This window comes from Lycorma delicatula, chromosome 4, assembly GCF_047948215.1.
Source record: "Lycorma delicatula isolate Av1 chromosome 4, ASM4794821v1, whole genome shotgun sequence".
NCBI lineage: Eukaryota > Metazoa > Arthropoda > Insecta > Hemiptera > Fulgoridae > Lycorma > Lycorma delicatula.
In genome coordinates, this window is record NC_134458.1 from 67,881,980 (window position 1) to 67,896,795 (window position 14,816).

The 14,816-nt window shown below is 30.0% G+C and overlaps 1 protein-coding gene across 1 annotated transcript in view; it reads right to left on the reverse strand.

Annotated features, from left to right (window-relative positions):
* Positions 1-14,816, reverse strand: part of LOC142323501 (uncharacterized) — a 222,737-nt gene that overhangs the window by 23,723 nt on the left and 184,198 nt on the right. Inside the window, exon 5 of the mRNA XM_075363238.1 lies at positions 7,604-7,737. Within this exon, the coding sequence (XP_075219353.1) occupies positions 7,604-7,737 (134 nt within the window). The remainder of the gene's footprint in view (positions 1-7,603; positions 7,738-14,816) is intronic.

The window sequence follows — 14,816 nt, forward strand, 5'->3', positions numbered from 1 at the left end:
GAACATGCACAAGGAAGAATAGATATATTTCTAGAACTATGTTGTAGTAGTCAAATCCCCTCAACTACAACATATTTATGAGAGTAATTTATAGTTTAAGAGAAATTAGGAAACTAGTACCTTATAGGTACTTCATTATGCATACAAAGTACACTGACACTGACTTAAAATGAGAAAATGAGGAGAAAGGAGTCAAGAATATAGAAAAAGATTGATATTGGTGAGAAACAACAGTTTGCATTTAGTTTACTGCAATACCAATAATATAATGCAGAGGTAAGACTAAGCCCTTCTTCAAGCAACGGTCAAAGAGCTTGTGTGTAGGATATGGAAATGGAATTTTGTATTGTATGAAAAATGTCATGCCTGATCGGGATTCAAATCTGGATTTTCTTCTGGTCCTCCGGGCCGGATATGTGAAGATTTGATTTACTGTGGCACTTTTCAATCAAAACAATCCAGATTATGTGTTACAAATTTTTCAACATATAATTTATGGTTAACCAAAGGGAGTTATTAAAGTTGCCAGTTATTCAAATGAAATACAGCCTACCACTTATTTCTTCATTACCATCAAGAAATTTTTTAAATTATTTCTTATTTAATTCATATTTATATATAACTGTTAATTAAGACTGTTAATTCATAATGAAGAGAGAACATTTAATTAGACACAGAGGACCAGTTAAATCCTCTATAACAAGAATCGTTACATTTACTGAAAAATATAATGTCTCAAATTGATATTCATCTTTTACGAATTAAACTAAGAAACCTTCAAGAATTGCAAGGTAAATATGATGCCATTCAAACGCAACTTGAAAGGGAAGATGATTAGCATATTTGTTAGATCGTGTGCAGGCTGAAGATGATTTATGCAGTTTTGAATTAAATTACAGTGTTTTGTAGATAATATTAAGCAAATGACAATTGATCAAGAAATCCTAATCTGTATTAGTTAGGTACAAAAGTGATATGGATTAGACTGATACAGATTACAGATTATTAGTGATATAGATTAACACTAAATCTTCATTGGAATGAGGTGCTCGCCAATAAATACACATATACGTCATAAGGACTCCCGAACACTTTTAGGAAATCCTAATCTGTGTGAGTTAGGTACAATAATCAGTATAGATTACACGTAAATACTCGTAGATTATTAGTAAAGACGATTATTAAGATATATATGCACTTACTTGTTACAAAGAAAATATTGCTGATAAAGCAACTGATTTTATATCAGAGTTGTACAAACCGATGTAAACATAATTCGAATCATTTTTTTTGGTTGAAAAAAAATGAAAGGCCAATTTAAAAAAAAATTGTTATCGATTTAATGTATGTTTTAAATAATATTTTTATATGAAGTTAATGAAAATAGTTAATTTATTTTATTTAAAACATACATTTCTCGGCGGCAAAGAAACTATGTTCTATCATTTTCAAAAACAACAAATACTAACATTTTAATTTTTTCTACAAATTTTACATTAATATTTTTTTGAAAATATTTTACATTGATTACAGAATTATCAAGAGATGTTTGTTATTTCCAGTCGAAGCCGATAAGAATTATATATTTTCGTACTCTTTAAACTAAAGTCAAACAAGTTCTGTTATGAACGATTATTTATAACTAGCATCACCCAGCAACATTAAATTATTTTTTTCATAACTCAACGAAGCTGAGCTATATTTATAAAAAAACTCAGATAAACACAGAATCGTTAGATTATCTTTGATAGTAAAACGCTCTGTGGAATATACTTCTTGTCAAAGAAGGAAGTCGAAGAACTCAAAAAGTCATGGAATAAATCAGCCACCAAAAGAACTAAGACGCTCATTACATTTTTAGTCAATAAAACTTTGATAGAGAAGTCGAATTCTTTGAAAGACAGTTATATTTTACCAGTTAATGACTTTAACCAGCAAAATATACATTTTATAGGAAAAAATACTGTATTTAGTGGAGATCACTGACTTTAATACATTTATCCAGTGGTTTATAGATAGTATAGATAGATTCAGCTTACAGCTGAATAATTTTAAGCTCAAACCTGTCTTCATATAGATAAATGAATAGGTTCTTTTCTACATATTATAATCAGTTTAAAACATTCAATGTATTTTTTTTTTTTTTTTGAGAAAGGTAGAATAAATTATCTGTTCTCATTAACTTCACATAATAATATTATTTTTTCTTTATAGCTATTTCAGTGCATACAAGAATAAAATCCGTATTTATTAAAAAGCTTTATCAAAATTTATCAGTTAAGTTGACTTTCATTAGATAATATTTACAAAAGGGGGAAACTGGCAAAAAAAATAAGGTAACCAGGGGGTCGAAGAGTGGAACCGTGCATGGCCAGGGAGGCAGTCTTCATGCTGAGGATGTCTTGATCTGAACACACGCAAGGTGATTGGGTCGAGACATTTCGATGACGCATGAAGGACCCTCGAGGTTTGAGGGTTGGGCGCGCGAAGGTCGGGGGGGGGGCGTATGCGTGAGGCATACTCGGACCCCGTCTAGAGGTAGGACCGGGAAGGGTAGCCTATCTGGGGAGGGGCCACAGTATCCAGAAGCGGAGGTCGTACGGCTTCAATGAGCCAGCTGGGACCCCGACGATTCAATCCAATGGGTGGACAATGCTGACCGGTGATGGTTAGTCATCGCCGCGTCACATCAGGCCAACCGAGGCAACGTCTTTTAGGCGGCTACCGGTTGCCCTGGTATGAATAAAAAACGACTGTAAAAAAAAAGATAATATTTACTGTCGATCAACTGATACTACATCAGTAAGTCATATTTTTAATTAAATTTTTATCTTATTCTCAAAACTACTATAAATAACGCTTTTCTTAATTAATATTATGTTTTTATACAAATTGTACTTCAGGATTACTTTATAAAGAATTAATAATTAAGACTTTTATGAAAATGCTGATTCTATTCCTTATATGAACATAATTGCATGTTTTGTGGATCTGAAGTAAAATATTTATTCTTAGCAACTGTCTTATCTTTACATAATATTTTAACATTTGTTTATGCAGTCGGCAAAATCTGTTAATATTGTCATCCTAAAACAGCCTTAATGATGGCGGCTAATACTAGTTAAAAATAATCATTCATATCAGAATCTGTTTGACTTCAGTTTGAAGAGTTTGAAATTATCTGATTCTGATCGGCTTCGACTGAAAAAATAAACATTAGTGGACAATTCTACTATCAATGTGAAAAATAACTTTTTGAAGATATAACTACAAGTTACGGAATAAAATATTCTTTATAATATAAATTTTATAAAATAAAATTGCAATTAGAAGAATCTAACAATAATCTATTAATTCATCGAACAAGATGAAATGTGATAATACTAAAGTTTAAAAAATGACTAATACTCGCTTTGAAATTAAGTCAAAACTGTTATTCCACGAGATCTTTTTAGAGTTAATTATACAGCTCCTTCTTCAGTGGAGTTACAGATTGCACCGGATAACTTCAGAGAGGAGTACTTATTTGGATTTACCATACGCCCAGCTCTCAAAGTTGTAACAAGTAACACAGAATATGAAAATATAGTATTTCTTGTCAAAGTTTAGAAAGCGTCGATACATAGATGTGCAGTAATTCCTTTCAGGTTATATGAAATAGTGTCAGCACTGCTAATAGCGCAGTGAAGGGTATAGGATACTGCGACAAGACATAGTAGGTAGCAAGAAGCCAGACGCCTGTCCAGCAATTTATGCTCGGCAACTGAGCTTTCTAAACTTTGAGAAATAATATTTTCTAGCTAAAAAACTCTCCAACCATAGTTCCTGGTTTAGAACAATAATTGAACGGGCTTAGGATAGGAATTCATACTTATTTTAAGGGTTAAACGTTTATAGGAAAAATGAAGATATATATATATATACATACGGAATACGCTACTGAATATGGAATAGACATTTTCAGAAATAATAGTCATTTTATGCCCGTATCACAAGAAAATGAGGAATGAAGTAGTCTCCTCTTACCTTAATCAATGAGCCTAATATATGGTTAGATATCAGCACCAAGCCACCAAAATGCCGGTAAAACCGACAAGTGATAACCTTCCCTCCACTACAAGAGAACTCCACTACGAGTTATTCCCTCCACTACAGAGAAGTGGACATAGCTTCACTGAGAAAAATTTCTGTCTGATGTTCTTCTATATCAGGTGCTTTACATATACTGGGAAAGATAGTGTACACCACTGTCTTCTCGGAAAAAACTGATTTTTTTAATATTTCTATTCAGTAAAGGATCAATTTCGGGTCACAACTTTAACCACTGATCATGTAAGTAATCTGTGAAAGAGTTCTTCTGCATATTTAAGAGTTTCTGCCGTTTTGATTTACTCTATTAGAGGAAATATTACAATACATTTTGCAAACATTCCGTAAGTATACTGGTGTGAAGTGTTTCACATATAAGTTTTCATCAAAACTTTGTTGACAATTGCTTGAGAATAATCGACTGAATTTAACAGAATTTGGAAAAAGGATCGTTTCATAAAAGAAAAGGTATGATAAAATTCTGAGAACAGAAGTTAAAATAGTGGAATCGACTCAAGATAAGTACTATTTAATTATTTAAATAATTTATTGTCATATTTTTTGTACAAATATGAGTTTTCCTATTCTGACCGTCTTAATGTTCTGTAAAGGTGTGTGCATTTAAGTTAGTAACTTTCTGAATTAAAGAGAAAAAAATTACAGCTATCAAAACATTTCTTCACAAAGATCACAAAGACAAAAAAAAATTAAGATCTATTGTCAACTCAAAAATTCAAAATTATTTAAATGTCCATTATAATCGTCCGAAACAGACATTTTTGGTAACAGGCATGACATTATTTTGCGAAATTTCAATGCTTAAATTTTCAAACATTTTACGCATTGTTTTGATAAAATTTAATATACTAAATGATAATAACTGAGCCAAATTATAAAAACTGATATATTAATAAAGGAGTATCTTCGAAAAATATATCCAAGGACACAAACCGATTGGCCGGTCACTGGTTATAGCGGTTAGCAACCGGCTTCTAGATCGATAATTGAATACGATTCATGACAACAGCCTGGCATTTTTTCACCATTTAATCCGTCTTGATTATGCTCGTTAAAATACGCTTTAGAATACGTATAGTTAAAATACGTATAGTTTTTGAATATTCTATACTATACAATACAACCAAAAAATATAATATACAATAGTTTTATGTATAATCTATGAATTACGTGTAGTGATTTATTAAAAGATAATAGTCGCAAACATCTTACAAACATGACACTACTGTCTTATTGACGTACGAATTAATTTTATTCTTGACGACCGAATGTTACAGTTTTAATTTAAAAACGATTATCGATTTAAATTTAAATTAACATCTTTTAGAAAATCGGTTAAGATGGTGTAACAGCTCCGAAAGTACTAGGATTTAAACTTTTTAAATTGTTGGTAAGGGGAAATTTAATTTATACAATTAATATAAATTATTTTTTAAAAATAGAAAAGAAATTTTCTAATGCGATATTAACTCTCTTTTTCTGTTTAGTCTCCGGAATCATCGTAAGGTATTACTTCAGAGGATGAATGAGGATGATATGTATGTAAATGAATTATAGTCTTGAACAGTCTCAGGTCGACCATTCCTGAGGTGTGTGGTTAATTAAAACCCAACCACCAAAGAATACCTATATCCACGATCCAGTATTCAAATCCGTAAATGCGATATTATCTGAAGAATCCTAACCTAACGTGCTTAAACTAATTTAACCGACTCGTGTTGCTAGAACGCATCTACCTGTATTTTTTCATATAAGTCATTTTCATTAATCCGATGAATTTTACAGGAATTCAGAAGCGTAAGGATTCGAGAAGGCTGACCCGGTTACCAGTTATTAGATTTACGATGTTCTGACAACGAACGATTGTTAAATTTTATTCCTGATAAATAGAGGATGGCATAATAATTTTGGTCTTCACATCACAACCCCCGATTCCGTTTGTCGAGGATATACTGCGGTCGACTTTACATTCTCTCTACGAAAACAAATTACATACTTCAATGTTTTTCCAGTCCTACTACTATAGGATTATTGGGTGACGAAACAGAGCGTATAATTTTTCCGCTTTGTAATAACATCGGGAAACATAAAGAATTCGAAATGCAAAATTTAACACTTTTCTCGAACATACGTAATAAAAATTAAAATATATTTGATAGAATAATTGTGATTTTCTGTGGAATTACAAATGCCGGTGAGACGGAATGTTAAAGACGAGAACAAAACAAAACAAGAATAGATTTTAACAGCTGTTAAAAACAAGAGAGCCGTAAGTTTTAACTTTACTCATTAAAAATGAAATATTCAGTAAATTTATTTATTACAATTTTTATTACACATCGTTTTTGTGGTTATAAATCCAGTAGCCTGTAAACAAAAGTAGTTACAAAAAATTAATTATGACCTGTTTTTATATTCACGTATTTTTAATCTGGTTTTAAGAAAAAATCACACATCAACTGTATTCTATGGCTCAATTAAATAAGGAATTTACGTTAATATTTCTCAGCATAACGTTTAATAAGGATAAATATCTAGTCAGCAAAAAAATATAAATAAATCGTACGTACAAGGTAGAATTTTAAGACAGACTGTTAAATATTCATTTGTTTAAATAATAAAATGTTAGCGACCTCTGATCCGGACAGAAAACTCATTAGGATAGAAGTAAAGGTGTGCACAAATGTCCTTTACCCCTTCGTAAGAGGACAGAGACCTCTTCATTCGCCGAGGGCGAGTTGAAAGGACAGATTAATATCATCAACCGGTTTAGCTACAGGAAAATTTTAACTCCTTCCAAAAACAGAAGAATCCATTTTAATTCTGCGGTTATTATAAATTATAAGACGACCTAGCGGCTCATGCACATAAACAAAAAAAAAAACGTTTGTACTTAGATTTATGTATCTATATACATAAGCCACAATTTTTTATATTAAAATACGTAATTAATTATTCCAAAACGGAATAAAGTTACATTCCGAATGAGAATTAAAGAAAAAGTGTATTGCAAATAAAAAAATTAAATTAATTATAACTTTCCTATAAATTTGTTTAGGTTTGATGTAAATTTTTTTGGTAAATTGTTGATAAAAATGAAAGCTAGAAAAATTTGTAGTTTAATTTTTGAGAAAAGTTTTGTAATTAATATCAACCGAAAGGAAATAAAATTAAAAAAAAATATTTAAGGACAATTTGAATTCTAAACTGTACAGTTTTGAAATTAAATTAAATGTAAATTTTAAGAAATATTTATTTATTTTTTTTAAGTAACGACAAAGATAAAATGTATCTTACCATACATTTTAGAATAATTTATTTTACATTAAATCTACTACATAATTCAAGGACTAACCGGTTCGCCGAGTCTATCACTAAGAACTTCCTTTTGTCCTCTGTGTTAAGTAGTATTTAACTTAATTAATTATATATATTATTATTATTATTAACTGTAATTTATTATCTGATTAATTATTAAAACTTAAATCTAAAATACCTTTTATAATATTTTGGCGAATTTTCACAATCTACTTCCGATACAAAATGACAAATAAATGTTTTTTGATCGAAGGCTGTATAATTGGCACAAAGGAAATCATACCTCGTTCCAAAGAGACAATGATGGTACACCTGAAACACAACCGAATGTCGTATTAAATTAATTAAGTAAACTAAATACATTAATGTAATAATTAATCGAATCATTTAATTATAACCTATCTTCAAAAATAAATATTCGATCTGCTGTTTAGAATATTTTATTTCCTACATACGGCAATGTATGTTACCATACCGATGTAATTATAAAATATTTTTACGGAGATCAGCGTATAATATTATGTATTATACATATATACTCGTATTATGGCAGTAATCGAATGGTGTGTTACTTAATCGGCAACAAAAGGAACTACTCGGGATTCTCCTAACTGAATCGATTAATTATTTTTTTAAACTGATCCCAAAGCAATGATGATTATTATTTTATTCAAGTTTTAAAAATATTGTTACAACGGTTTTTATACTTTTCACCTAATGAAGGAGTAATCGTTGCGAAAGCGCTCGCAAACAGTTGAATAAACTTTAAATAACGGTTATATTCCGAGTACAACCATTGCTAAGATGTAATTCTTCATTAAATTACACTGAGGTTTGGAATTTTTGTGTGGCTGGAACAACAAGGATAAATATTTTTTCTGTGGAAGATCAGTAAATTTACTTATTTTTAATAATAATTATAATAATAAAAAAATTATTCCTGGTCATTAATGAAGGAGGTGAGACATAGCTGAGCTGCATTCAAGATCACCATCGATATATATCAAACATTCCTATGTGGTGGGTGACATATTTATATGTATATTAAAACATGTATATATAATAATATTAATTAACGACGTTTTAACTGAACAGTATCGTATTTTATCGTTTTAATTATTATTTATAGATAAAATTCTCAGTCAAATTGTGATAATTATAGTCAATGAAATACGAAAACCCAGTAGATAATGAAAGTTAAATATATATATATATAAAAGAAAATATTTAAATTCGTACTTTAATTAGTGCAAATGTTGTTAAAAAGATCTCTGAGACTAACAACACGCAAAAAAACAATTCAGGGTTCTACAAAGAATTCACACAACTAGTATTGAATTATTAATTGAATTAATTCTACTAAAATGAAAGTGTTTTTACTATTTCACTTTTTTGCTTTCTACAATAATTGTTGGCAAAGTATGAGAATATTTGTGTATCTTTATTTCAAATATTGTAGAATTAAATTTTCACAGCATATGAATGGGAATACTTAAATTATTGTACACACACACACACATACACACACACACACACACAAAATAAACATGTGAATATGTGCAAAAGATTTGTTTATTTACATATAAAATAATAAATAAAGGTTAAATATTTATTACATAAAAGATAATTTTAAAAATCTACCTGCTTGCTGAGACTGATATGTTTATCATTGTCTTTAATAAATAATGATGTGGTAATAGTATATGTCACTATTTAAAATTTTTCCCATAATATTTAGAAGAGAAAAAACTGTAACGAATGAGAAAGACTGACAGTATAAAAAACAATAAGGATACAATTCTTTAACTTGTAAGCGAGGCTATGGTCTTGTAAAATTACCTGTAAGTCTTTTGTAAGTCTGGTCTTGTTAGACTACTTTATTATTTTAAGATCGACAGAGAAAATAGAAAATTAAAAAAAAATAGCAAATTAAAAACAATAGAATATAGTTTTGTATGCATCGGGATCATCCTTTCGGTGCTCTACAGCAATTCCGTTTTCGTGCGTACACGGGAAATCGCGTGAGCATGCGAATTTTTAAGTTCTCGAATTAATTGTAAAGATATAACGATGAATGAAGAATTTTAGCCTACATCTGTTTATGAAAAAATCGAATAAAAAAAAGTAACTACCCGTAATGTAGGGTAAAGAGAATAGGTGACGTTTGAAAAACTAAGAATTATAGATTAATGTCATAAAATTGAAAGAGCGGGGTTTCTAAATATCTACTCGTTGGTTTTATTCTTACTCGGTTTAGTTGCATGCACGGTGAAAAGACGTGTTCCTGAAATAAAAAAAAAATTAAAAAATAGTTTTTAGCAACGAAATATAACTTTTTATTAGGATGATTTCATCTCTTTTGCGTATGTTCCTACTTGTTTTCTCATTCGGCATTCTGAATTGGTGTAGGTGTGTGTGTGCACTCGTGTAACAATCTTTTTAGATATGTTTTGGTAATATTTATCAGGCTACTATAAAAGGAAGACTATGTGTTTTGGTTTTCGGGGTTGTTTGCATCACTGCAACTTTAAAAGGACCGACAGATTTTTAAATAGGTATGAAATGATCAGTTTCAATCGTATAAAACACATCGAGTGTGTAAGAATTTGAAGAAAGTAGATTTCATGTGCCATTTTCTCTAAGCCAAAAAAATTTCTTCGATTTTGTTCGTATTATGTCCTCCTGTTATATCGTTTTATTTAACGCATCAAAATACTCTTTTCTCACCGATTTTTATTCTACATATTTTTTTATTTAAATAAAAATCTTTTTTATTTAATAAAACAGTTATACAGCGTATTTGCGATTTTCACGAACATAAAATCACACTTTTTATAGCATTAAATCGTTTTATTTTCTTGGAGATGATCACAGCAGATTAAGATAAAACGTGCGGTGAGAGTAATATAATAAAAAAATTAAATGCAAAATTAAGTACAATAGTGTTCAAGATAAAAACATACTAAGGACACTTATACGTTATTCTTATAATATAAACTACTAATAACTTTCAATTTTTTTCCTAAACAAAAAAAACGCAATAACTGAAAATAAAATCCGTAAAAATGTTAATTTCTTAATTTAATAAAAATAAGATGTTAGGTAAAGGAAAAGATAAATACAAAGGCGACTTTATAAATGAAATTTACAAGAAAATAATGTAGGTGACGTATTGTATAAAAATGAATGGAACAATAGCAGTAGAAAAGTGCAATTAATAAAAAAAATACCAAACAGAAACAATGCCTACAGGTACATTATCAAATAACACAACGAGCTTGTATCTAGCGTATTACAAAATCTACTAAAACAAATCCACAAACATTTAAACTCAACAGTCCATACGAAATAAAATACTGTTTATAAAAGAAAAAAAAGCTTTTACGAAACAAATTATGAAACCGTGTATTTTTATAACAGTTATTAACTAAGTAGTACACTGAACATAATACTAGTGACTTATCGCATCGAAGAAATCAAGATACATCAAACTTTTACGAGAAAATACACACACTCAGTTGACTTAATTTTTATTAATGTTTCTTGGAAGCAACAGAAATTGAATTTCTTAGATAAAAACAAAAAATTGACTTTTCGGTAATTCTGGATCTCCTGAAGGTATTTAACAATGAATCCGCATGTCTATCCGTGTATATCAATATATAACGTATATGTATAAATCGGTACGCATAAGAGGTCGTAAGCTCGACGATGAATCGATATAAGTCCTCCCTCCTTCCGATATTACCAAAATAACAGACTAAAGTGTAGCGCTATATACTATTCAAAGTTAATTTTTGCAAAAAATTTGGTATTCCACGCAGATAAAATCATACTAAAATAAGCAGTTTTTTAGACATTAAATTTTGTACGAGGGTCAATCAATAAGTAAAAAAAATAAACAACTGTTTTAATACAGTTTTTTTCCATAAATTCAACTAAGTACCTATATTTTAAAATAGCGTAAGTTTAGATTATCCTATACATTTCACCCGCCGCTCGAACCAGTTTCTACAACCAATTGCAGAGTATTTCTTATCTTGAAGTCGGTTTCGTTTATATATATTTTCTTCTTCATTGCTCTAAAGCCCGGGTTTACATGATTTTTAAAGGATCCGACCAAAAAAAGTGTGTGAGGGGAGATCTGATTGTAAGGCGAGTGCTTTAGAACTTCCTGGCCTAATTTTCAACGGTTTTGAGGGTCTATTTTGAGTGTGTGGACGAGCACTATCCTGAAATAGAAGCAATTTTCTCTGTAGATCCTTTCCTTTTTTTAGCATAGCAGACTTTACTTCATTTTCAAACACATCTTTATGCGATTTATAAACTGTACAGAGAATTCAATCCGTTGCCATCCTGCAAACAAAAAACAACAGAGAAAATTGGACCTCTACCGTCGTAAAAGGTCGTTACAATTACCTCACCGGTTGACAGCGGATCATTTTTATGGGGGGGTCATGAGTTTTTTTGAAGGGAAAACCGGGATGTTTCCGCTGTATACCGCCTTGATTACGGTTAAAACTGACGGATCCAGTTCTCATTGAAAATCAACAATTTTTCCAGAAATCTATGATTCGAGTAGCGTCGATTTAATCACCTCCAAGTCTGGTCTCTTTTTGATTATCCGAAAGCTCTCACGGAACTCTTACATAACGATGCTTACGTTACGGGTTTCAACTCAACTGTAAATCACCTCTACCTCCTTAAACAAGCTAATCGATGCGGCATTCCAAAGCCGGTGTTAAAACTTCTCATAAGCCGGCGTTATTTAGTCGTAAGTAACTTACTGAGCTACTTTTGAAATTTCTTATAGAAATTTGCATGATTTATAAAAAGTTTACCGTATCGTTACAACATCCAGGAAAAAAATTATAGATTGCTTTACACGATTTTTTATTTAAAATATAGACGTTTTAGACTGTTTTAAGTCGAGTAGTTTATCTACAATTTCTGTGAAACCCGTAGAAAAACATATTCGTACGAGTTTCGATGTGCAGATTCCAAGTAAATAATAATAATAAACACAATAAAAATAATAATGCTGTATGTAAATATTTTCAAATAGTTTTCAGTTAATAAAAAAATTAATAAACTCAAAATTTAAAATAAATTTCTCCATACATAATTGCAAATATGTTGTAATTTATGACGTATTTAATTAAATATTACGAGTTTCTTACGCGGTTTATTTTACAAGTCACAGCCGTCAAGTAACGTTAAGTCTTTTATTAAAGGTTATGAAGTGTTAACATTTAGCTTTATTTCATAACATTGATGAAATAAAACTGTTATGGTAAGTTACGGTTGTTAGGAGTAAATAACTTATGCATATAACGTCAGTTTGAGTTCATCGGTCTATCATGAATGATTTTGTGTTTGTGTCAGTGTGAGCACACCGATCCGATGATGCAAAGTTTAGAGAGAAAAAATCTATTTAGTCACGATTTTATAACGCTGCATGTGTTAAAGCACGATTTTATAATGTGTTAACTTTTTGCACATTATTCAATGCTGGTTGTCATATTTTTCAATAAATATATATTCGTTCGTTCACACATATACGCATGTATTCTTAAAAGCTTTTGACTTTTACATTACATATTTTTTAAAAAAATATTCTTCATTAATATTATGTTAAAATTAAATTTTAATTAATTTGATAACGTCAGATCATATGCAGAATCTGAAGAATGCAGGCTAAATCTTTCAAGGCGCGCTCTTTGACAGTTCAGTCGTCAATCTACTAAATCTTGTCACACATTTCTTGGTAAATAACGTTTAATATATGATAAGACAATATTTTCTAATGATGAAAACAAGTTCTATTTTTTTTTTTAAATATTAAAGAATATTTATTTAAAAGAAATGCATGACAAAATATAATATTGACCAGAGTAGATACGCCTCTAGAAAGATTTACACTCAGTTTCTGCTATGGTAATACGAATGTGTGCGTGTGTGTGTGTGTGCGTGTGTGTGTGTGTGCGTTCGCGCGCGCGCGTATATATATATATATATATGAATGAATACACTCATAAAAAAATATTCACCAAAGGAAAAATTGCATGAAAAAGGTATCGGAAAAACTTAACATAAAGTTAAATAATTGTGTGCTGTATTAACACTGAATGGAGGCCCGTTTTCTTGCCTCCTTCAGTGATCTCGGAGATACGCAACAGCTGTGAGGAAAAGTTTAAATGGATACTTTTCATATCGAATAAGTAGCTCTCAATTCAAAATTTCTACTAGAAATATACTTTTAAGACACAGGCCGATAAACGCAGAAACGTTTGCTCGGATCTGAGATTCAATGTTTAACGAAAATTTTGGAATTTGTTTGATCATCATACGAAATTTATCTTTTTAGTCATCGTAAGAAACACGTTAGAATTTTTTATTTTTATAAGTTTAAAATGTTCTATATTTAGGGCACAATAAGTGAATGAGTGTGTGTGTGTGTGTGTGTGTGTGTGTGTGTGTGTGTGTGTTGTTCCGTGAGGGATAAAAGTCAGTATCCATAATTACTAAAAAGATAACTGTTAATAAAAAAAAATTTATTACATTTTTAATACACTTAAAGAAAGCGCTCAAATGCGGACTTATAATAAATAGTTTTAATAATAAATCAATTAATAACATGTTAAACCAAGTACCTGATTTAACAGAGGAGGAGATGAAATCCGGCAAAAAATTACGTCATACATTTTCTGTCGTAAGTTGGTTATTTGTTAACCGATTTCAAAAACTAAATATCATCTTATTTACAATAAATGCTTAACATTGATGTATATAAAAATGAATAAGGTAAAACAGTGGGTTATCGAAATATAAAGGATTGAAAAATTAATATAGCCGCCATTTTGAGATCTGTGATCATATTTATACTGTAATATTTATTTATTAAATAACGGTAATATAAATCCGTATACCAAATACACTGCTATTGTGATTCCCCAATCCGTTCTTGAGATATAAATTTTACATCAATAAACACAAAATAGCGGACAAAAGGAAAACGAAGGGGAAATAGACATTTTTCATAGGACATTTGTTCATTTTGTTATATAGAATATAAAAATATACAGCCAGTCCCACGTTTTAGGTACACCCCTCTATATATATATATATATATATATAAATACACACAGTGGAATTCCTATAACTCGAATATACAAGGGAATTAAAAAGAATTCGACTTACGGAAAATTCGAGTTAGAGAAACATACATGTTACTAAATTACTATCCACTGTTTATAAATACAGTATACAGTATGTACTACTGGTTAGTATGTATATATTTAGTAAGTTAAAGTTAACTTACCTGAAGAGTATTCATTACTGCGGAAAACACTAAACAAAATGTAGGCTAATATATACACACGAAAATACTG